The sequence below is a fragment of the Dermochelys coriacea genome, chromosome 12 (assembly GCF_009764565.3).
Source record: "Dermochelys coriacea isolate rDerCor1 chromosome 12, rDerCor1.pri.v4, whole genome shotgun sequence".
NCBI lineage: Eukaryota > Metazoa > Chordata > Testudines > Dermochelyidae > Dermochelys > Dermochelys coriacea.
In genome coordinates, this window is record NC_050079.1 from 24,388,504 (window position 1) to 24,413,858 (window position 25,355).

General features: G+C 38.0%; 1 protein-coding gene across 2 annotated transcripts in view; it reads right to left on the reverse strand.

Moving 5' to 3' along the window:
• PEPD (peptidase D) overlaps positions 1–25,355 on the reverse strand; it is a 220,915-nt gene that overhangs the window by 72,297 nt on the left and 123,263 nt on the right. For both annotated transcript variants that reach the window (XM_038368850.2, XM_043494753.1), the window contains 2 exons: positions 14,112–14,180; positions 2,655–2,732 (listed from right to left, as the gene is read on the reverse strand). In XM_038368850.2, coding sequence (XP_038224778.1) covers positions 2,655–2,732; positions 14,112–14,180 — 147 coding nt within the window. The remainder of the gene's footprint in view (positions 1–2,654; positions 2,733–14,111; positions 14,181–25,355) is intronic.

The window sequence follows — 25,355 nt, forward strand, 5'->3', positions numbered from 1 at the left end:
CTAATTATTTTTCTTAACCTTGTGTGTTGTACTGTAGGATTCCCAATCTTTTCCAACAGAGGGCTCCCAGCAGCCATTATTTACATGTAACTCTCTCTCTCTCTCTCTCTCTCTCTATAGGATTTTCACAATCGGATTTCTAGCATTTTCAATGTGCCAGCCCATAAAAAAATTAGAACTGTTGCTAAATCGGTTGCTCATTAACACCTAAACAAATGAGTATTTCAAGATGAAAACTTAAAAATTTGATAGAATATCCAGAGAAGAACACTGAAGTTTCCTGTTGCTAAATAAGCTGCACTCTGCTACAGCAAGGTAGCTCAAGATTTTAAAAAGTGCTGCCTACAAAACTGCTCAAGAGAGAGTTTTAAAATACTTTTACACAATTTTGTTAAATTTCATACCATGACTATGAAAGATCAGATTTCTATGCTAGTGTTCTGTTAGTTCTTTTTCGCATTACAAATAGATTAAACAGTACAGAGATAACAAAAGTACAGCGTGCCAGCACTAGGGATTGAAATCCTCTAGTCACATAGCAAGTACAACATAAGCAGCAGTGAGCAAGACCACAATCACTGGGCCAGCAGTAAGTCTCAATCCTCCTTTGGGCTTTGTTTGGACTATGAAAAACAGTTAACATATACTAGGAAAGCCTGATATAAATTTGACCTTTTTCCTACTTGTAGCTAGATTTAGGTAGTCAAGTTGCAGCCCAGCCTTCTGTTTACGTGACAACATGACTAGTTAAAATTGAGCTAAAAACGCTACCCTACATCTACATTAAGAAAAAGGTTGATTTGAAACCAAGCTTAGCTAGCATATAGTAGCCTAAATTCAACCAACTTTACCTAGTCAAGACAAAGACTTAGCAGAATCACTCTGGTAAGAGGATAATTGAAGATCCATGCTAATTCTTGTTCTCTTTGTTGAGATTGCTATAAAGGATGCCAACTGTGATATGGGGCAACATTTGCAAAAGTGCCTAAATCTCACTTTAAAAAAAGTGACAGGCACTTAGGATCCTAAGTTTCACTGAAAGTCAGTAGCTCTGAAGCTCATAAATCCCTTAGACACTTTTGAAAATCTCCCCTTGGACTTTTGTTCACTAGGAAGCTGATTCAAAGTCCACTGAAGTGTATGGAAGTCTTTCCACAGATTTCAATGGACTTTTAGATCAGGCCCTAGGAAGGTCTTTTTGCAGTCCAGCACACAGCCACAGATGACGGTCAAGGCTTTAGGTCATAAAGAAGTGGACTGTATTCATAACATTGGCCTAAGAAGTCACCTAATAACATTTTCCCCACTCTTTAAAAACACTTTTGGTTAAATTTTAAATCCATGATATCATAATACATTATGGAAACACTTCTTGTTCCCTCAGTAACCACTTTATGGATTCCCTTAAAGCTGACATTTGGAAAATCTTGATATAACTCATTAGCCACTATTGTATCATGTTCATATATCTTACTTAATTCTATTAGCCACTATGATACGATAAACTTCTTATAGTATACTATATACTCTAATACAAAATGGTGAGAAACCACAACAATAAAGCATTAATAAATGGTGACAAACCAGAATAGAGTAGAACATTGGATGGCTTTCAGTAGACTAATCACACCAAACAAGAACAACAGACAACATACTACTATACAAAATTTAAAAATGCTTAATAAAGATGTTACCTACCTAGTTCAATCTGCTGCATCTGCAGAAGCACCTGTGTCATTAGCCAGAGGCATATTGTGCGTCTATGATTCAATTCTATTCCTTAATAGCTTTTGAGCTTATTAATATACTTTCTACACCTTTGCAAATAAATGTGAAAATATACACCTGCATGCCTTTTGAATATGCTATAGGGAGCAATCCTGTAATAGTCTGGAAATGGACTAGATAATCTAGTAGATGTTTGCGATCTGTAATGTCTACAGATATACCTAGAGTTAATTATAGATGGACTTCTCTTTGTGAATGTGACCCCTTGACCTAGATCTTGAGAGGAAAAATTCAAAAGCTGCCTTTCATCATAATCATGCACCACATCTTCTACTTTTTATACGCTCACAGACATGATATTCCACCTGTTTAACCCAACGATGATTATATTTGCACAGTTTCATTTGCAATGTCATCACTAAAGTATGCAGACATGTGCCACATTGTAGAGATCAGGTCGATGTTCAAATTTAACTGACTTTTTTAACTAGCAACCACAAAAAATAATAGATGTGGACCTGAACTAAAGGACTCAGATTCAAGCACCTCCTTTGAAGTTACAAATACAAACCTGGATCTAGATTTTGCAATTGGCCTTTATGTCTATAATGCACTCAATCAAAACCCTGGACCTAATTACACATGAACCTAAGTATTTGAAATCTGGGTCCTTCCTTCTCACCCCACGCCCCACTGAAGACACAGGTGCCCAGAACCTCCAAAGAGAAAAAAAAACAAACGGGTCAAGTTTGGCACCCAAAAAGCCACATCACCCAAAGTTGTACACCACTTTTAAAAATGTGAACCCTAATCCTAGGTGGCCATCTTCTTACTGCTCAAATTAAGACTAAAGGAACTCAAATACAATGCTGAGATTGTTTCTTTTTAAAGCTGCCTAAGAAACACTAAACAATCCTTTAACTTACCACAAGTCTCCATCTTCAATAGTCTTGTCATTTGGGGCTCCAGCATGTCCATAGTGCAAAACAGAGGAGTTGTTGCCACTGACATTGAAAAATAAAATACACAGAATTAACATACAAAACAATTAAAAACACAAGGAGAAAGAAAACTGTAAAGTGTAAAATAGTTTTCTTAAAATACCACCAGGATATTTTAAGGCCCAATATCATGCAACCTGCTGAGGCTGACATAGAACTGGTTCCAGAAATAGTGTCATAAGTGCCTGCTTTGTATCCCCCTCGACTGAGCACAGAAGATACTGGCATAGCTGAAAATCTAGGTTTTAGAATGTAAAGCTTTTGTGGGAGGGAACATATTGTGTGGTGCAGCCCCATGTATGCTACAATAGTATATATGTAACATAAAAGTAATTTTCATCTAATATCCATCTACTTCCTTCGAGAACGTCCTTAATATTTAAAATAAGAAGTTCCCCTGTTCAAGGTTAAATGTTACAGTGGTATAAAACTGAATCTTCACTTAAGATCTGGGATGTTTAATAACTCCCTAGGAGCTACTGGGGGCAGGAAAAAATTCAGCTGTGCAAGTGAGCTGTTCCAACTTACCTCTAGCATGGTTAGGTATGAGCCCCACATCCCAGATTGTTAGGGGAATATTGCCACAGTGTAAGATGTCAGCCATGATACAAGGCATAACAACTGACGTATTTACTTTTTTGTGGAGTGAAAAGGGAAAGTCAGCTTTTCACTGTAAAAAATACATTTTTTATTCTTATAAACCAGACTAAGTAAACTGTTGAATCACAGGGGAAGGAAGAAGTCTCCAGAGAAATACAGGCACTTGTTCCACATTTCTGAAAACTCCATGATCCATTCAGTGACCTATTTTTGGTCACGGTGCCTTCTTTTCTCTAGTCTACTCTTATTCCTCTAGGTCTATCAAATATCAAGTTAAAAGATAGGAGAGATCTCTAGTCAGTAGATGACTACTGATTTTCATTTTGCTATTCTCCTCAGATAGGTGCTCTCTCATTTTTTACTTCACAGAGGCTAAAATAATTGTTTTATAGCCAAAAATACATGTGTCAGAACAGATATACTGGTAGCATCTGTGTCACCTCTCAACTTCAGCTGTCAATATGCGACTAACCTTTTGAACCAAAACCTTGCTGGTTCAAATAGGATTCTCTCAATTCTGGTCAAAGGGTGGCTTAGTGTCTTGGATGTAATTCATCCTAGGCTTAACTCCAGTGAATTCAATGGAGTCACATCAGGGATAAAAGTATCCCTCTAAAATATTTTTGAGGCCAGATTTTTTTTAGAGCTGTACACATGCAGTTAGAGAAATGAAAATATGTATGCATTATTTGCAGAGAGCTTTTACAATCAATGCATATTTAGTAGTTGTGTACAGAAATGGCCACTTGTCTAACTGATCACTTGTCCATGAAGTTAACATAACGGTGTGCACATAGCATACTGCATGTACAAATTCTGCGTGCATGCAGTTTAAAGGTCTAGGCCCTGTTTAAATTTTTGATCAATAACTTTTTTTCATTGCTAAGGATTTTCATATTATAAGTACCAAAATCTGAGTGTTGTGGGATTGATTTATGAGGAAAGGAACTGTCAAACATTAAAAATATTACAAGGTTACAATGTCAAGCACTCAAAAGTTAAGAAATGCCAGAATTAAGATTGCCCGCGCAACCTTAATTTGGCCCCCTTCTGCATATACATAGTACAGTCTTTATTTACATGATCATCCTATTTTTTTTCTCCACAGGATCCCTGCCTCATTCAGTAAAAAGAAGTGTTGGTACTCATTTCATAAGCAGCTATTCCATATTTTGTTTCATCCTCATTGTTAAATGTGTGGCCATAAGCCTTATTTACTGCATATTAATCAAAGCCTGCTCTGAATACAGAATTAATAATTGCTTCATGGGCTTTACTATGGTGAATGTCACGATAGCATTTGAGTTCTTTACAACTATTAATTTATTTTCACAACACCTCTGTGAAATGAAAGGATGATATTATCTCCATTCCACAGATGGGGAACCGAGGCATAGAGAAATTTAAGGTTAAAAGTATCCACTACTGTTCGGTGCCCAATTTGACACATCTAGTACCTGATCTTTCAGAGTTCTTAGCATTATTCAGCACTTTATATGTTGAAGGACAGCTCCACTGAATTCAATTGCAGCTGTGAGTACTCAACACTTCTGCAAATCAGATATTCAGAAAATGAGGAACACATGCAAAAAGGGACAACTTGCAAAAAGTTCAGTTTCAGTGACTTGACTAGCATTACATACGAACTCTGTTCAGAAGCAGAGAATCAAATTCTTCAGGGCAGCATTCAATTGCCATAACCAGGAGACCGTCCTTTATCTTCCTGCAATCTCCTACCTCATTCACTTCATACCTTCCAACTGTAACAAATTAATTCCTCTGCTTTCCCTACCATACGACTACCAGTTCCAGTCTCCTCCCTTGGATCCTGATCTCAGTACCAGTCTCCTTTTCCAATCAATCTCAGTCTCCTGGCCCAGTCAGTTCCAGGCCCTTCTAGCCCCCACCTCCCATCCTAGTTTTGAGTGTCTCCCCCACTCTGGCTCCTGTCTCAATCTACTCTCCCCATTCCATGGTCCAGCTCTTGTCCCCTTTAAATTTGAATCAGTCAACTTCCTTCTTCATACTGCCTGGGTATCAGCAGGGGAGTAATTGAGAACACAGGAGAGAATCTCCTTGCCTTCCATTCTGACTCCAGCACAGCTTGGAGCTGCAATAGCAGAGAAGGTCCCACTCAGTTACAAGCTGCAGCAAACTCAGTGTGGATGGAATCTTCTAAGTTTTCAGCTGCAAAGCTCTAGCTAGTCTCTAATGAGCATGTGCAAACAGTGATTTTTCCTCAAAGGTTTACAACTTGACCAAGTCTGGGCAGATTTTCATGGGAACAGTAAAAGGCACATCCTTGACACAAAGACCACACTCCTCTGCCATATTTCAAGTCCCTGCTGCAAAGCTTGGAGACACAAATTTTTCCTAACCCTTATTCTCAGACACTACTGAACCATTCTGTCTGAATTTTTTCAAAAACAGTTTGGCCAGAGACAGACAACCTGCAAAGTTTGTCAAAGTTATAAACAACTGAAAACACAATCTTATAATGGGAAGAGTCAGACAGCCTTAACAGTAGACAGTGCTACCAGCCCCACTTTCAATTACTTGGCCAAATGATGAGGAGAGGGTCGAAGAAGAAAATAGCTGTACACATTTATATGAAGGTTGTAAATGCCAAGAAGAATTGTGTAGGTTGTTCTAAGATGGTGTAACCAAAAATTAAAAACATTAAAAACATACATTTAGGTCAAATAACAGCAAAAGTTCCTAATGATCAAATCAAATAGACTATGGAATCCTTTCCCAAGACAAGTGTTGGGAGTTCTAATTTTTAGAGGCCTAGTCCTGCACTTGTTACATTGGCAAAACTCCCATTGAAATGGGAGCTTGAGAGATGAAGATTAGTAGGATTAATCCCTAAGATTTTATGATTCAATTCATTCTTGGTAAGTGTGGATAATTATGGGAATAAATAAAAGTGAGAAAAAAAATTAAATGTATCATCTTCTACTATAAAGAGCCCTACAGCTGATTAATTTCTCGTGTATGCATGGGTTGTAATGTTATCATGCAGATATGCATGAAAACAAGCCCTACAACACAGTCTGTCATTATTTTAGTTGTGTTATTTCAAAAATATAATTTAAAAATATTTTTACAAAAAGTGAGGATAAAACAAGATATAAATATTGTATGAGCAGTTTTAAAAATATATATTTAACATGGTGCCTTAGGGCTTGATTCTGACATAATGTATCTGTAGATAACTAGTTTACATAACCATGTGATGGGATCTGCTTTGAGTAACGTGCACCATACCACCTATGCAAATTGATTCTTCTAATTTATTTTACATGATAATATAAATTTATAATTTTATTATAATATATAAAATGTAAAACAGTCTCCAAAAATACATGTACTGAAAAACTATGGAGACTATGGAAACGTGTATTATGCAGAATGTTTTCAGCAACAGGTATTCCAAATCCAATGATGCTGGATTTCAGGTTATGGTTTAACTGTAGAGGTTTATAGTAAAAACCACTCCTTTATTAATGAGCACTAGTTACTACAATTTAAACCCTCTCTTTAATTTAAATGCATAGGAGCAAATATAATTTTCCTTCAACTGGAAGGACATTTCTGAGGGCTTGTCTACACAGACAATTAGTTTGCACCAAGTTGGCGCGTTAATCTACCCACTCGAGTCTTCTGGGATTTCCTTTTCATTCAGCCCAAGACCCACTGTCTTCTACTGCTTCTGTCAAGAGAGACAAGACACATGGCCTTTTCAGAAGTTATCAACATCAGTGTTCCATGAACCAGAGAGGAAAAAGTGCTCTATGAGTGAAGTTATAGAAGCCTGTCCATCTGGGACCTACAGACATCACCTCCAGGAAAGTAACATCAGCCCATAGGGAGAAGTTCTAATATTTTGCCAGAAGTCAGCTCAAATATAAGGCTGCAGCTATACTTTTAGGCTGACTTCAAAGCAACTTTAAAAAATAAAGTCTGGATTTTAAATCAGACTGGTCTATGATTTGCTAGTATTAGTCACTGGTGGTATACACAATCCTTAATTTAGAAACAAGTACTTTGCTTCCAGAGAGCAAAGGTGTTAAAATGGTACATGACAAATCTATATTTAAGCATCCTAAAATTTTAGAGGTGCAGAGCACCTGTCACTCTACTTACTTCATATGATGTTCAAAAGCTCTGAAAATCATGACATATAGTTAACATATTTAGGTACCTTAATATGGATCTAGATGCCTATCTTAGGCATCCAAATTTAAAAGTTTTGCCAGAGGATGTTTGCCTCTATTTTAATTCCTTTAACAATTTTTCCAAATTGTTACTAATCTGAAGAATTGGAAAAGACCAGATAACTTGGTAAATTCATGCCACTGAGAGAACACAAATTGCAGGAGTCAGAAAAGTTCAGAACATATTGTCAGTCAGAAAGGACCATGAAAAGAGAAATGAGCAGAAGGAAGAGAAGTGGAGTGTAATAGCAGCAATTAAAAGAGAGTGTAATAACAGCAGAAATTAAAAGGGAAAAACTATAGCAACAGACAATTTGAAATGAACAATAGCGGTATATCAGGAAAACCTGAATTAAAATTAAGATACCATAAACTACAACAGCAAGCTACTTCCTCTGTGATTTAGAGAGAATAATTTTAATCCAAAAGGAAGCATTAAGCAGCTTCTCTACACTTCTATATCTGAGAGAGGCTGGAAATATATTTTTAATTATAATTAAAAGAAAGGAGCAGAGAGAGTTATTAACTCTACTAATCTGACTCAAGAGGATTTATAAAGGCCCACAGATATAAAGAGCCGTTTTACTTACCTATTCTTATATAACTAGAATCATTTGATGTGGGGAGCTAAGATAACCAATGGAGGAAACTAGTACCAGAGAAACACCCATGTCTGAGGTAACAGCTGCCAAATAGCTGCTGATCAGACCTGTGAAGTAAGAGACTAGTGCTCTTGTAAGCTGCAGCTTGGTCAATCTTTCTGGTCTCTCAGAATGTATTCCTAAGGTGTTCGACCTCCAGCCCTTTCTCGTCTCAGGATGTCTCATGATTCTTCTACTCCTAGCTCAGGATCTGGGTACTTTGCCCTGTGTATACCATTGGTTAGTACTTTCCAGTAATATTGGAAGATATACAATAAAAGTATATAATATTTTGGATATCCTATAGAAGTTTCCAAGTTCAGGTGAGAGACTGCAGAGCTGTGATTCTCTAATGTTGCCTTTTCATTCTTGCAATATCTGATGCTTTTACTAAAATGCTCAATATATCATTTAAATGTATGTTTGTAAATTTCTTATGACATCATTTTGAGTAACTGTTATAAAGCAAGGGAAGGTAGACAAGGTACTATCTTTTATTGGACCAACTTCTGTGGGTGAAAGAGATAAGCCTTCGAGATAGAGGTCTTCTTCAGGTTGTGTGTGTGTAGCTTGAAAACTTGTCTCATTCACCAGCAGAAGTTGGTCTAATAGAATATATTGCTTCACCCATCTTGTCTCTCTAATATCCTGGTATCAACACAGCTACAAGGATACCCTTCTTTATTTGCAGTGTTAATTTTGAAAAGCATATGTGGCTGTGAGGTGGTTGCTTTAATCTTTGACAGAGTAACACCGTGGTCTGAAAGGACTGGGCCTGGAAGGAAGGAGCTCCTAAGTACCAGTTCTGGCTGATTCACTGTGTGACACTGGGCAAGTCACTTAACCTCTCAGTTTTCTCCGATGTAAAAATGGCTACTTATCTCCTAGGAGTACTGAAAAGGATGTTTACACAGTGCTTTGAAGTAGGTAAAGTGCTAAGTGCCAGGTTCATCTGAATATACACACATCTGAATGAATACACACACGTACGGACTTACTTATCCATAACTGTAACGGGATCGGCAACCACCTTGCATGCGTGCCCCCCTTTTCTCTGGCTGATCTACCTGTAATCATGGTCTTTTTTCAGGGCAGCACCAGCCTCTCACAGACAGCCCCCCTTTGGTTGGTTGGGTGTGATCCTGCTTTCAGTTTTAGTTCTTATATCGGGGTGGCACCCACCTCTCACAAGCACCCCTCCGGCTGATAGTTCTCTTGGTGGTTCTTCAGCAACTCAGCCCTCCGGCCGAGCTGCATACACTGTCCCTCCTTCCAGGGTATATAGTCCAGAGTTCTGATCATAGCCCTGGTATGGGGCCGTAGCTCTTAGGCTTCTTCCCAGAGGCACTACCTTCTTCAACCACCCAGCCAGGGCCTATGTCAGTACTCGCAGTTGGTGGTGTTTCAGCATGCCTCCCTGGGCTCAGTCTTCAACCAGACTAGTGGGGCCCACCTCAGTACCTCTCTGACCAGGCCAGGTTCTGTGCTCTGTCCCCCTGGGCTTCAGCCTGCCCGCACTGGCCTTCCTCCTGCTGCTCTTCCTGCCAGCCAGGCACCCAGTCTTCAGCAGCCTTCCCTAGGCTTCAGTCCTGTCTGCAGTGAGCTCTCCAGAGTGAGCTGTCTGTGTTATTGCTGCTCTTTCAGCCAGCCAGTCACCCAGTCTTCACTCCTGGAGCTCCACACAGCAATTGAAGTTCTCGGCTCTGCTGCTTGTTTTATATAGGGCCCTTCTGGCCCCAGATTGGTTGCTCCATCAGCCTCTCCGATTGGCCACTCTTCTGCAGCCACTCTAGGCTGCCTGGAGGACTTCTCTCTGCTCTATACTCAGGCAGGCTGATGCAGGGCCAGGAGGCCTCCATTAGGGGGCGTCTGGACCTAGTCCATCCTGCCACAATAACCAGATACTGGTATTCTTATTTAATTGCATTTATGCACATTTACACTTAACATTACTTTTGAAGTGATATAGTCTTGATTGAAATTACCTAAAGACCTTCAAGGTGTAATCCGATACCCAAGTGTGTGTTCAGCCATAATAATAAAGTTTATTGATTTTTAAAGGTGACTAATCTGTATGTAAACTAAAATATTTACTCCTATTCAGTTACCTACAAAATATTGAAATCTTGATACTGTCTTTGACATGTTGATTTACCATCTTGAGATGAAGGGCAACAATTTTGAGTGCTTACACTAAAAATTCATGCAAAGTTATATATTTCTGTACTGAATTGCAGCACTGATTGCTCTTGATTTCTTTTTCTTTTGTGATTTGTTTAATAAAAACTCATTTAGTTACTAGCACTCAGAACTTTCAGGTACCTCTATTTCTTCAGAAAAGAAAGAGGTAATTTGAGAAAGAGAGGGGAAAAAACATGAATGAATTAGTGAAGTCATTTCTATTTTGAAAATCCAGTCAGAATTTAGTAGATATTAACCGACCATGTCAGCATAATTTTTATTTAACTGAACAGCAAACTTGTGTTTATTTCAAAACACTATTTCTCTATAGAAATTAGAACAGGGCTTGTATCTCAAAGAACAGATTCAGTTATATAAGTATTCTTTAGTGTTTAGAGCTACAAAACTTGAAGCTACTGGACTCAGCACTAATAGAATAACAGGCTTTAATACACATCTCCAATAGTTTGCTTTTTGTACAATTCAATTATCCCAAAGAGTCATCTTCACAAGCTATTTATTTGTTGTATATCTTAAATGTCTATTTTGTAACAAGTTTGGGGTTCCTAATATATGAGAAAGCATGCTTATTATCGCCTTCTATTGTTAAAAGTCTAATGTTAATTTAATTCATAAAGAGGATCCCCCTCCCCGTGTGTGCCCCACCCTCACTCTGCCTCTTTCTGTCCCCACTCCTCTCCCTTCCCCACAGTGCCTCCTGCCCACTGCTGAACAGCTTATCAGTGGTGGGCAGGAGGTGCTGGGGGTGAGGTGGGGGAGAAGGTGATTGACAGGGCCTGCCAGTGGGTGCTGAACACCCGATTTTTTTTTTCCGTGGGTGCTCCAGCTCCAGAGCACCCACGGAGTCAGCACCTATGCTCTGACATATACATGGTGTTCACTAAACATGGTGTTCAACAGCCTGAAAATCCACACATAGGGGATCACTTTGGCTAGTTTCAGTAGCAGACCATCCTTCCAGACTGTTGTAAGCTAATGACAGATCGATGACAGGTATCTGTCTTGAATTTTCATTAGAATTCAGCCTCAATATTTCTAGTGAGAGCCAGGACCTGGTTGTAGCAACTTCTGTGCAGTCAAAAACCAGCTTGCTCCTTGTGTCCACAGTGGGCACAGTTTGATTCAGAATCATAAGCTCCATCACCTTGTAGTTGATGCACAAAACGAATATTGGTGTATAATTAGAAGGTGATCTGTAGGTTTTCCAGGCTCTAAGAGTGCAATGACCTTGGCTTCTCTCCACACACACGGAATTTCATTGGTTCTCAGAATTTTGGTGAAAAGCTGCACCATCCATTTCCATGCAAGTGGACCTAGGACATATGAATTCAGGATAGATACCATCTTTTCCCAATTTTGTGGCTGCAATGGTGGCATTGATCTTCTTACTTGTGTCCAGACCACTGGGACGATGGAGTGCACGTGGACAACACCTGCCGAAGTTGATGCTGGACTTGTCTTCGATACTGTTTGTTCATAGGCCGTCTTGATGTCCACTAAATTTTAGCAGTGATGGCACTGTCTTTTACCTGCAGCCTAGTGACATATGTGGGATTTGCAGCCCCCAGGTGTGTCAGCAGATGCTAGGTGCATCTGCTCGAGTGTGTGAAGGTTAGACGTTCTACACATTCATGGCACCATTTCCCCCTTGCTGCATCCAGTGACGTCAGGAGGGCTTTTCCAGTGTCTGTGTCTCTACATTTGTCATATTTGTGGAGGAGCTTTTGGTTCTCTGAAGTTCAGCATGGAATGTATGATGACCTGTATCCCAGGGGCGTGATCTTCTTTGCAATGGAGATTAGGAGTGCAATAAAACAGTCAAACATCTTTGGTGCGGGGAGAGTGCAGGAGATTGTGTTGTCCACAGTCCTAGTGAAAATGGCACAGTCTACTTTTTTGATGTTCCAGCGCTGCGCCAATTTTGAGTAGAGAACTGGGACTTGAATGCCAATATGGGTCAGTATTGGTTTATGCTGGCTGTTTGGGAAGTTATCAAGGATGATCTGTGCTGTGGGTATTGGTGTGCCTGAATCATCTTTAGAGATAAACATAAGATCAGGGCAGTATTCTCTGCCCCATCTTGCAGAATGGAAAGTGATGCACTGTTTTGCATCAAAAAGGAGGAACATATCATTTGCATATCATTTGCTTGCTGCATAGCCCCATTGTATGTGGTGACTATTAAAGACATGGACAAATACAACAGGATCCTATGCATTCTGTAGAGCTGGTCAAGGCCACTGTGCACCAGTTGGTTTATATACATGAACGATGGTTAGCTTGTCGATGCACATGGAAATTGTAGTGATTTCTTTTGTGTGCTATAGGAAGTAGAACCACATATTAGTTGATCTCCTGCTTTATGTAAATTGCCAGCCAATTTTTTGGATGGTAATTGCTGGCTAGGAATGTATAGCCATTGATTTTGTATTTATAGACTTTTTCTTCATTTGTTACATGGATCTCCTGGAAGACAAGGCCATCGATGTTGGTCATTTTCAGTATTTTCTCCCGGTAGAGTCACACTAGGACTGTGAGAGGCCTTCAACAGGCAGATCTTTTCCCCAAGTTCGATCTGCCTAGTATGTTGTCCCTGAAAAAATTGGCTTGTTTTGTTGCTCTTTTCACCGGGAAGATGATAACCTTTACACGGTCCATCCTATTAAGTGGGAAACCGCAACTAAGGTCATCAGACCAGTGATTGAAAATCAGCTGTTGACCTCCCAGGAAAAGAACAAGAACTCTCAAGTTAAATGAGAATAAAGGGCAAGTTTTCAAACAAATTAGGTGCACAATTCAGTACCAAAATTGCATATGTAATTATAAAATTTTACATTCAAAGAGAGTAAATACATTTACACAAAAAGCAACTGAGCATTTTCTGCAAATGGCAGAAAAAAACATTGATCCTAAAAGTGCCCTTTATCATTTTTGCCCACCAGTGATATTGAATGCAACAGCAACTTTATGTACCTAAGTTTAGTTTACTTTACAGTATAAAGGCCATTTTATACTATTTGATACAGCAACCCTTTCATTGTAATCAGTGGGAGATCTGTTGTGGACTGAAGGTACCATATGGCTCTAATTTTGAAAATCTGCCCATGGATCACAACAAAAAATGCACCTAAACCCTCTTCACAGAATGAGTTTTACATCCCTGTAGTATTTACTATTTTCTCTTCTAGTTCTGCATATTAAAAATTTATGTTTATAGAATTACAAATGATATTTTAGCAATATTAACAAAAATATAATTTCAACAGCAGATGTTCAGTAAGTAAAGAGAGCTGGAGCAAAATTTCCTTAAAAGATTTGTTTATGTGCAGTGTATAATACATTTAGAGACCAGGAATTTTGAAAATGATATGAAATCCTTTTTTTTTTTTTTTTTTAAAAGAATGTTTCAGAAAAAGTACTTTTTTTAGCTACAAAGAGAAGATATCAAGTCTTTCTTCATATGCTGTTTCATTAAAAAAACCTAATGCCCCAGAGACGTGAGCATAAACGTGATACTGGCAATATTGGCAATCAGATAATCTCCCGAGTGCAGCAGAATCTGTAACCTATCTGGTTTACACAGTGCTAGCCATCTCCCCATTGTTTTCTCAGTAACAAAACTTTAAAGCTCACTTTGCTTGTATCCAGACATATATGGTAAAAATAATTTTAAATACTTCCAATTGATAATATTACAGAAGTACACAAAAAGATCTTACCTGCCACAGATACAAGTGTAAGAAGTATGGCGCATGCCACCGCGAGTATAGCAATAATGCTGAAACAGGCTGCAAATAAAAAAAAAGCAGTAATTAATTTATTCAGAAACAACACAAAGCAAGAAAGCAAGCAAGACTGCACTGAAGTGAGATTTGTGTATGCAAGTCCCCCTACTACCTGACAAACATCACCCTGAATTTCTGCTCAATTTAACACTCAAATTAACCTACATTCTCTCAACTCAGCCAGTCTGTGTATTTTTCTGACGTACCTGTCATCAAGCCTGGTATGAAACTTTGCAACAGAAAAATACTGAAACTGCAGTGAAGCATGTTTAATTTCTGAAGAATGGTAAATTGCTCTCCTTAGTAACTCAGCACAGTAAAACAACTTTGGAATACACTGGTTTATCTGACCTTAGAACCAACTCGCTAATAAATAGTTAAAAATCAAAGGCTGAAAACAATTGTTAAACTGCCTGGGTCTGAGATTACAGAGTTGAATAAAATACCTCCTTCTTGCATGTCTGAAGCACCAACTACAAATACAATCCACCTTTGTTGCAAACCTCCACCTTAATATTTTCCAGAAAGGAAACAACTCCCCAGATAGGCTGGCTCTCTCCACCAACAGGAGTCTACCTAAACAAAGGTAAAGGAGTCTTTTCTGGAGTGGAATGAGGGGGTCTCACTGGGAAAGATGATCCAAGGCTAGCCCAAGCCTTTTCAAAATTGAAAATTTTCACCACTGAATTGGCTTTGACACCTACAGATAGTCCCTGCTAGTGCAGGTTGATGCAAACTTGCAGTGTGTGGGGGAAGCTGCATGACAGCTGCCCATGCTGTACCTGTTCTCTAGATAAAAAGACTTAATCATCCCACAATCAGGCAAATTTTACTAGTTACACAATCCACAGTAAGCTTAACAGGAAAAAAGAGTGTGTTCTATTACACACTGAAAACATGAATCTATTTATTTTCACTTAAATACCTCAGTTATCTTACCGTAACTTATACCTTAAATACGCTTAAATACCTCAGTTATCTTACCATTCAAATGTGAGCAACAAAATAAAGATCTGGATCTCAACACCAAGACTAGATGGTAGTAAATAAGAGCCAGATAAGGAAATATTACAAAAATGCTTGCTTTATATTTATAAAATAATGCATTCTGGAAGTTTATTCTCTTTGCAGCTCCTGGGGGAGCTATTTAGCCTTGAAAGCGCAACAGCATTTTCATCTTCACAAATATTGCACTGTAAAAGTCCTTTGCACACGAGAGCAGATGTGCCCACAGCACAATCACTACCGGATTAGGTGCTATAAGAGCTAAGCACATATCACGGACCCTTTTATTCTTTGTGAAATATGCTCTAATTACAATCCAATTCCCTTTAATATTGAATGGATTCAGAAAACTCATTTGTTGTAATACCAAAATCATTTCATTAACACAGAGTGATATTCAAACTTCAGAGATGTTATGATTTTGTCCTTTCGTAATAGCAGTCCACAGAACACAATGTTCATTCTTTGAAGGACATTAAGATTATTACTTAAACAACCATAGAGTCAAAATATATTTCAAAAAACTTCCCAAAGGGATAATTAATTGAAAAGATATACACCAAACCTCCTAAATTAAGGAAATGAACACAAAGGAAATGAAATGAAAGGAAATGAAAATAGAACTATATCTCTAAGGATTAAATCCTGACTTTTCAGGGAGATGGATTTTATATGATTTTTCCTCATCTCTAATTACAATGATTTTACTAGCTTTGGATCACTCCGGAAATTTAGAAGTGTGCAAAGAGAAAGTCAGAGAAGAAGATAACAATACAGGACTGTGGGAGATACTCTGAAATTAAGAGATGGAATAACAAGCGCCCCACTAACTTTCGCAATTGGATACTATCAGTCTTTCATTGAGCAGTCACACACATTCAGTTTCCACTATCACTTCACTTTATGGATCTCTGTTTCTTTCCATTTGCAAATCCTAGATTTCTGGCTCCATAACACATTTGCATATAGAAGTCTATTATTACAGGCATTGTGAACATGCCCCCAAGCATTTTGCCAAGCATCTTATATTTGTATGTATGTATAATAATGCTGTATTTAAGTAGCTTTCAGTGTTTTTTTTTTTTTATAAACCCCTATATCGTATTTAAGTGACGGAGTGAAATATTTCCTCGTCTCAGAAGCTTTCAGTAACCTTCTAAAGTGCTTTAAAAATGAAATAATGAAAGCTGTAAACTTCCTTCTATCTTTGGTGATATAAAGATAGCAGGGTTTATTTTTCCATATGACAAATGACCACATATTCATAAAGCTGGAACTTATATGAAACTTCATGCAGTAATGTAACAGTTACCTTTTGCTGCATTCCCAGATCAGCAATTAAAGGTAGTAAAATAAGTTAAGAGATGCTGCATATAATCTACCTTTTGTCTGAACTTTCCATTTCCTTTTTCCAAAAAATGGTTACATTGGTTGTTTCACATGTTATGGATTTATTTTAAAAAAGAAAAATTAAAAAGGCGTTGTTAATGTCATTGAGCCAGCAATACTTTTTTTTACTGGGTAATGTGTTTTCCCACTAGAGACCAGAGTAAAATTATTTACATTATTGTATAGTTACTTTCTCAGTCAGGTGATTCATTATAAATTATGTGCTAACATGGTTGCCATCAAAAAAGTCAACATTTGCCAACGGTGGCACCTGAATTTCCAGAGTTTCTCTTATTGCAAGTACAAGATATAACTGTAGTATTTCAGATACCACTGCTGACAAATGCTGGCTTTTTCAAGTTAACAACTGTGTCCAGCATCTTAAAAGTGGCCTGTATCACTCTGGGTGAAATCCTGGCTCCATTACAGTCAATGGGAGTTTGAACCAAGATTTCACCCTGTGTATTGTAGTTTCTGTAAGAATTTTGCATTGAACAATGCAGCTTATAGTTATACGAAACAGAATATATTTTTCTGAGTAATACATTTGATGGATCTTCATGGCATTCTCCAAGTTCAATGCAAAAGTTAAGGGAGTGAAATACTGCAAGTTGGACATATGACTTAGGGCTTGTCTACACTTAACGGAGGATTGATGCGATTGATGCATCGAAGGTCAATTTAGCGGGTCTTAACTAGACCCGCTAAATTGACCACCGATCGCTCTCTTGTCGACTCCAGTACTCCACCTGATCGAGAAGAGTAAGGGGAGTCGCTATTCACGTAACTCAAATTGCGTAGCTTAGACTGACTTTTCCCTTTAGTGTAGATGAGCCCTAATTCTGGAAATCCATATTATATTATATAATATAATATATTATATTGGAGATACTGTGTCTGGCATTTAGGCTGGCCGCTTTTTTGACCGGCTGCTATGTATGTTTAATATGTTGGATCCGGATCTATCTATCTAAGAATTTCTAATTCATGCATCACAGGTGCAAGCAGTTGGCCCTTCTTTTTTAACTCCTCTTTTATGTTTCATAGATAGCACTTCCCCTTTAGGGTATATGTATTTTTTTGTCACCACGTGCACTATATCTTCATGGTGTATACAGATCAGTCATTGGTCTATTTATGTCAGATGTTACCCTGTTTATCCACATAGTTCTTTTCAACTTGAATGGCTTTTTTACTGCTTTGAAACCACAATTAATTTTTTAAAAGAGCACATACCATCAGGTAATTTTCATTCAAAATTCATTTCTTAAAATTATTATAACTGACTGAAAGTGTGTCTTCTGGAGTTTAAAGAGAATTTTAAAAACTGACCTCTTTGTCATTGATTTAAAAAAGGGCAAACATTAGCCCCTATTTTATTACAGCTGAAGAAAATCTAAAATTTGAGCTCACTCTTTCTTAAATCTGAAGCATCAGGTAATCTTATTTCCATAGCTATGCCTATTCTTGATTACTTTATTGACAATGCTAATTTAAGGGACAAGAACATTTATCTCCTAAAAATGTTAGGTTTTGAGCCACTGGAAACAATAGAGAAGCACTCTCACAGCTACAGGGTGAACTGTTTCTTAGAGAGAGTTTTCCAATAAACAGCTTTTCCATTATTTTCTTCAGGACTCTTATCTTAGCCATTGTTTCATTTCCTGTTGGCTTCTTTCTTAACAGCCTTGTTTGATTTAACTCCTGGCATTCAGATAGGTTAATATCAAACAGATAACTTGAGGAGCATCTGATGTTTATAAAAAATAATACACAACTCCCTCAGTCTCTATAAGCACATACCAGTATTTTCAATATCCTAAGTGGTTATTGCATACAAGTAAAGCTGAACCTCCAAAAATTGTCGGAAAATAAAAAAACCCTGATTTTTTAAGGGTCTTTCAAACTATTTTAATGTAAAATCTACTTTGGATTGTCTTTTCTGTCCACAAATGACTAGAATCTGTCTTAGCATATTTTATATTTGCTGCGTTTGGGTTTTTATGGCAATCCTCAGGTGGGTAGGGTTTCTAATGCAGTATCTTACACATTGGAAATTCTAATGGGATCTCTTGACCAGGAAAAAGGAAACCAAATAAGGTATGAGTTTAATTTTAACATAGCTTCACTTAATAGCTTGCATACATGGAATAAAGGAGCAAAGTCCAGGAGTATTATCAATATTCATTAACTACTTTTTTTTTTTTTTTATTAAACTTCTCTCTTCTTTTGTCATCTTCCTCTTCGTAATATACAAACTATCCCCACACGTTCAGTAACGTGTAGTATTTATTCCCAGAAAGAAGTGAACGTTGGATGAGCTGAACAAAGAATATGTTATTTATGATTCTTACCAAGGGTGTTTTTTTTTTTTTTTTAAAACAGACAATGGATATGTAGGAGAGAGCAATATGCTATACCTCTCAACTAGTCACTTTTGAGTCTAGATATTTTTGGACCAAGAAACTAATACTTCTACTTCTAAATCACATCAAACAAATAAAATCTTTTGAGTCTAGTCTAACAATCGGTACCATCTATAATTATATCTAGTAAAATAGGATGGGAGAGAGAAAAAAATATAAGGGACAGAGTGCAGAAAGTAGAGCCCTTTGTTACTTTTTCTATCAAGAATTTAACTCCAATTTCTATTATTGTGACAGATACATGACAGTGCTTCTTATGCTTGACTTCTACCGAGCCAAAGTCTGATGCAGTTGTCAAGATAGCTTATTTAATGCGGCAATTGAGTTAACACACTTGGGTAAGTACAGAGAAAATTTTTCATCCAAAATGAAAGAAACCAATGATGCTGCATTGGCTTAAGTGAGATTCTTCAGTAAATACACAGATCTTGTACTGCAATGCACACATATTTCTCATTAATTTCTACTGCTTTCAGATTCCAAGTGGTATGTTATCGCAACCTTCTGTGCTATGTACAATGGACAACTCCCATGGGTTTTTCAGGCAACATCAAAATATCCAAACATTTTCCACTCCCCTCCCCATTTTTATATGAGCAATTGGGGTATTGGCCCTCAGCATGTACTCATTTTTAGGACTTGGGGGATAAAGGGAAAAGTACTCAACTTTCCCTTAGCAATAATGCAAAGGCTTACAAATGTGCTTAACTTTAAATTATGAACTTAAACCTCGCTTTGGTTTTTAGTTTTCTATGTGAAATTGAAAAGCCTGACATTTTCCTTCTGGCCTCAAATCCTTCCTACCCTCCAGATTCTTTTCTCTATTTCTAAGGAAAAGTACAAAATAAGCAAAACGGAACCCTCACACAATCCACCCCCAATACACACCCTAACCCGCCAAAATTAAATTGTCACTTCCTTTAGTGAGTATTAACGGCGCCTCTTTGTCCATATTTCTTCTTCCCTGTGCTCTTCACCCTCCAAAATATCCCTTTCTACCCTCAGACTTCCACCCTTTAGTACCTGCTATAGATCTGACACCTTGGAGTGGGTGGTCACTCAGAGAAGGGAAAAGAGTCTTAGCTGCCAGCCTTCTGCCCCTCTCCTTTCTACTTCTCCTCCTGTCTCCTCCCATCCTTACAGCCAGAAGCATACAGCCCTTAGAGGCTGGTAGAAGGCAAAGATTTAAAGAAATCAAAACAACTTCCTGGTATCTGGCCAGAAATGTGAAGAAACCATCAGGTGAAACAAATCTGGAGAATAGTGCTACAAGTGTGAGGGTGAAATCCTGTCCCCTGTTCCCATTAAAGTCAGTGGCAAAAATCCCATCAATTTTAGTGGGGCCAGGATTTCACCCTACATCTTCACTCAACACACAGTTCTCTCTCTTAGTCAGGCCCTCAGAAAACAAAGAAATGGCATCATCCACATCTTTAAAAAACAAGATGAAACAGAGTGTCATCAGCCTTCTGATGACACTATGGCCCAAAGAACTTTACAGAGTCTCCGGGACAGGAGAGGCATCAGAGTACGAGTGTGACCTTGGGGTGAATCAACAGCTACTCAACATCCCCTTCCAAGAGCTCCCTGGAAGGATGGAATAGAACACAGAATAATCTGGTTTACTGCTTCCAGATTCTGGAGTCATTTCAACAAATCGTCTTGCTCAGTGGTAGTTTAGGAATTCATTTTTAGATGATGTATCAGTATGGTGTAGCAAGCATAAACTAACAAACAGGGCCAGATATTCCAAAACTGGTCTCCCTTTTTTGTGCTGCAATTGGCAGCCACAATTTTGATCATTTAGATATTTGGGTACCTACAGATAAGGTGCTTACAGAAGCCTAAATAGTCTATAATTTTGCATCCACAGTTACCAATGGGTGCAATTTATCTATTGTATCTAAAGTGTTTTTAAGGCACTCACCAACATAAATATGCAGAATTACAGACACAAAAATGAAAGCGCCAGGTAAAGTCTGGCAGATAATTAGTATCAATGAGTACATACTTTTTTTTGAAAAGTACTTCATTCTCTATCCTGAGATATGAGCATAAACAGCATACACAACTAAGAATTAGCAACAGAAAGCTTCATAAATAAAGGGCAATTTTCTTAATTGTCCAGGTTAAGATGGGACTCTTATTGGTTATCTGGGGCTAACTAGCTACTCAGATTTAGTTGACAAACTCAGTCTCATTTGACTCAATACGCTGGTGTACATTTTCAGTTTTGTATACTATGTGCAAAGAAGTTTTTTCATACAAAAATGTTATACATAAACTAGTTGGAAGAAATAGTCAGTGAAGTTAAAAGAAAGAAACCATTGTGTCCACTGGGCACAAACAGTGAGCTTAAGGCCGATGAAAAAATTACTAACTATTCTGAAGAGTGAAGCTTTATCCTATAGCTCCGTGGCAAATATACCTAACAATTTTGTGAATGAAGCAATACTATTTCAATGTCCTGCATGATATCAGAAATTTCTGTTATGTATAGTCCTCTTGCTGATTGGGTGGTAAGCTGTGCAATTTACTACCCGATCAGCAAGAGGACTATACACAACAGGTTTACTTTACTAACATTGCTAGATTAATTTCTCAAATCCAAATCACTTGTAAGTTGAACTTCCTCTAATGAAAAAGCTTCTTATAAATTTAAGACCTGAGCTGAGTGGTGTGTGTGCATGCATGCACAAATTTCTAAATGTCACTCTCACTTTTGAGATTTTTAGTGCCAGTCAAGAAAAAAAGATAAGAGATTGTTCCTCAGACTATGTTTTATTATCCTGGAAAACTTGAAGCCAAAAGGACTGGTCAAACTCAGGGACTGATTCTTGATTTCAGTGCGGCTGTTTGAGGAGTAAGGGGATGCTTGAGTTGAGTAAAGGTACCAGAATTAGAACCTTAGTAAGTTGGCATGAAATATAATTGGTTGCAAGTCAAATGAACCATAAACAGAACATACATTCCAAAGGAGGAATATAATAGCACTGAAGATGTGAATTTCAAGAGTAAGAAACAAAACGACTCTATAGCATCTGCTTTATTTCCAAATATTGTCTCCTGTTGATTTTCCAAGAAGTTGTACCACTGTTCTTGCACTCTATCCCCAAAACAAATGGATACCCATCCAGAGTTCAGAAGAGGAACAAAAAGTGAAATTACCAAAAAGATTAAGAAAAAAGCAATTTATGAATGACAAATACCTGACAGGTGCAAAACAGAATACAAGACAATAGGATTGTGGGCTTTTAAGATCACAAGGGAGCTAACCATACCATGACATCTGTTTCACCAGGGATTAATACCACCTGGAAATAAGAAACAAGCAGAAAGTCCATAAATAATACAAAATCCAGCACTGTCACAAATGTCATGTATGATTTGTGATGATCGAAGGTAAATGATATTCTTAGTTTAAGAATGGAGTAACTTAGGTGATGGGTAATTAGCATATTAATTGGATAATTGGGAATTATAAATTGTCTGTCTTATGTTAAGAACAATTGAATAGATGAGAAGACATTAGCTGATATTTCTTTGATCTTTTTTGATTAAACTACTCATCTTCCTGGATTTCCCAATGGTATTTGGGAACACACAAGGAATGAATACATTTTGGTTGAGAACAGGGATAAAGACATCCCATTTTTTGCTAATTGCATTTTGACAGATTAGACTTAAATTTTCTAGTTAACTTTTTTGTTTGTTTCACCATATTATATTGATAGAGGTCATCCTAACAACTCTTCTTGAGTTTAAATTTAACCTGTTGTTTTTAGCTGTACGAGGGGTGGGAAAATGCAATTACAGCCAAAACTTTTTAAGAAGTTCTCTAACTTTCCTCCAAGTACTGCATAGTACTCAGTTTCATAGAACTATGAATTTTGTGAAAACCTCCTTCACCCGACTATCAAAATTAGACAAATGTTCATTTTCATAGAGATGTAGCTGAAGCCTGGAAATGAAAACAATGAGTGTGAAAAGTATAACCTCCCATGGTACTTCTTGTTCTTCAGAAACATTATTATAATAAAAAGTCTGGGGTGGGAGAACATATCCTCTTCATTTCCTGTGCGGGTTCCATAGTGCTCAAGGATTCTACAGTAGTTACTGTCTTGCCTGCACATCTGAAGCTGACCTACCTACGCAGTTATCTATCTGCTGCATTTAGATAGATAACAAACAGCACCGCAATATCTCATTGCTACTCAGTACATTGTTTTTTTCCATTCATGTAGAAGCTGTGAAGCCTTGTACCAAAGATCCATTATTACGGCTATCATGTAAGAGTCTGAATTTGGAAGAGAACATAAACTGTGAGGCTCCTGTGTTTCTAAAAACATAACATGGATTTGGAAATGACGCATGCAAAACAGGAAGAAAGTGAAACCTCTTATTTGATAGCATTTTGTTTATAGAACTGTTTTTAAACAACCACCTGAGGTTCTGTGCTTAATGAATCACGAGGAAGTGTCAGATTCTTACTGCAAACTGTAACAGTTTCACTTCAAAAACAACAAACCTTCCAAATCTCCTTGGAGGTTTCAGTTTGAGGGGTAGGTTTCTAACGGGAAAGCTGGAAAAATTCAGTTGGACTTCAGTTTCAGCTCAGTGAGATTGTGGCACAGTGAGGGGAGGACAGACCCCTTTGAAGCACTGCCTGTTCGTGGGAAGTCATCCAGTGAAGACAACAGTTGTCAACAGTTATCCTCATTGGTAACCTACCTTCTATTGTTATTGAAAACATTGTAACTGTCAGTATAAATGAGATTAAAAGTGTTTGCCATTACAGAAGAGTGATCAATACCAAATTACACTACATATCTATCACAGTTTCTGGAACTACTTTGAAAATGGTTTTGGCTAATCCACTCTAGCAGCTAAATAATTTCCGATTGAGAGGAATCTGGGGTTACGGGGAACACCATCCCTGCTGAAAACCATTTTCAGTAATGGGTCATTTTCCTTGGGCATATGAGCCTTGGAGTTTTTAGTCTTTCACAAAATAAATACTTAAATACATAGCATAGTAGTCCTTTGTACTATGAAAAGAGTGGTCAACAATAAGGATCTCATTTTGATTTCTTAACCAACTGTAAAAGCCGCTGTGTTACAAGCATTAACAGTGATACAAAATTGCAAGTACTATTATGGTCTAATAATTTCACACTTAATCTAATATTATATAAAGAGATGGCATAAGATTTTCTAAGACTCATTGCTCCATTTCTTCTCTAATAATTCTAGTTCTCAACTGGCATATTTTAAATTAAATTTTGTAGTTTAAACCTATTTATCAACAGCTAATTAATGAGGTCTAAATCCTTTGATGACAGAATGATTAAACAGCATTTTAACTAATCCATCTTTAATTAAAATGCTGCCAGCAAACCGTTTCTGAATGTATATAAAGGACACATTTATAGATGTGCACTCTTTAAATATGCATTATGTAAAGCCAATAATTAGAAGAACTCATGATTTCAATTATATTTTAATTACTGTTACATATAAAACATGCTTTAATAGATGTAGTGCAATACATTTTCTTTCTTTATGACTCACTAATCATTCCTATTGGGGTGACAACCCAATAAAAGGAAGTTTAATATATGCACTAGTACACGAATCTTGTTTTAGGTTTGAGCCAATTCTCTCTACATTTCTTCTTTCCAGAAGCAAAGTACTTAATTATCTCTAAACCTAATATACAAACGAATCCACATAAATCCCTATTAAAAACCATAAAAGTGAATTAGATATAACTGGCCATAAATATAAGAAAATAGGGATAAATGCATTTATACCTGAGATAGGAAAACTATGGCCCGTGGGACTGTCCTGCCCGGCCCTTGAGCTCCTGGCTGGGGAGGCTAGACCCCGGCCTCTCCCCTGCTGCCCCCCTCCCCCGCAGCCACGCTATTGCATGGGCAGCACTCTGGGTGGTGGAGCTGCATGCTCCTGATGGACAGAGCGGCAGCATGTCTAGCTCTGGCCGGGCGGCGCGGATGCCAGACACGCTACTTTAAGCGGCATGGTAAGGGGGCTCGGGCCGGAAGTTGGATAAGGGGCAGGGAGTGCCAGGGGGCAGTCAGGGGAAAGGGGTATGGATAGGGGTCAGGGGATGGGGAACAGGGAGGTTGGATAGGTGTGGGGTCCTGGGGGGTGTGGATAGTGGTTGGGACAGTCAGGAGACAAGGAACGGGGGGGTTGGATGGGTCTGGAGTTCTGAGGGGGGCGGGAAGTGGGACGGGGAAGATAGGTGGGAGGGGCCAGGTTGCTTGCAGGGACACAGCCTTCTCTACCCATTTTGCAACCCCGATGTGGCCCTCGGGCCAAAAAGTTTTCCCAC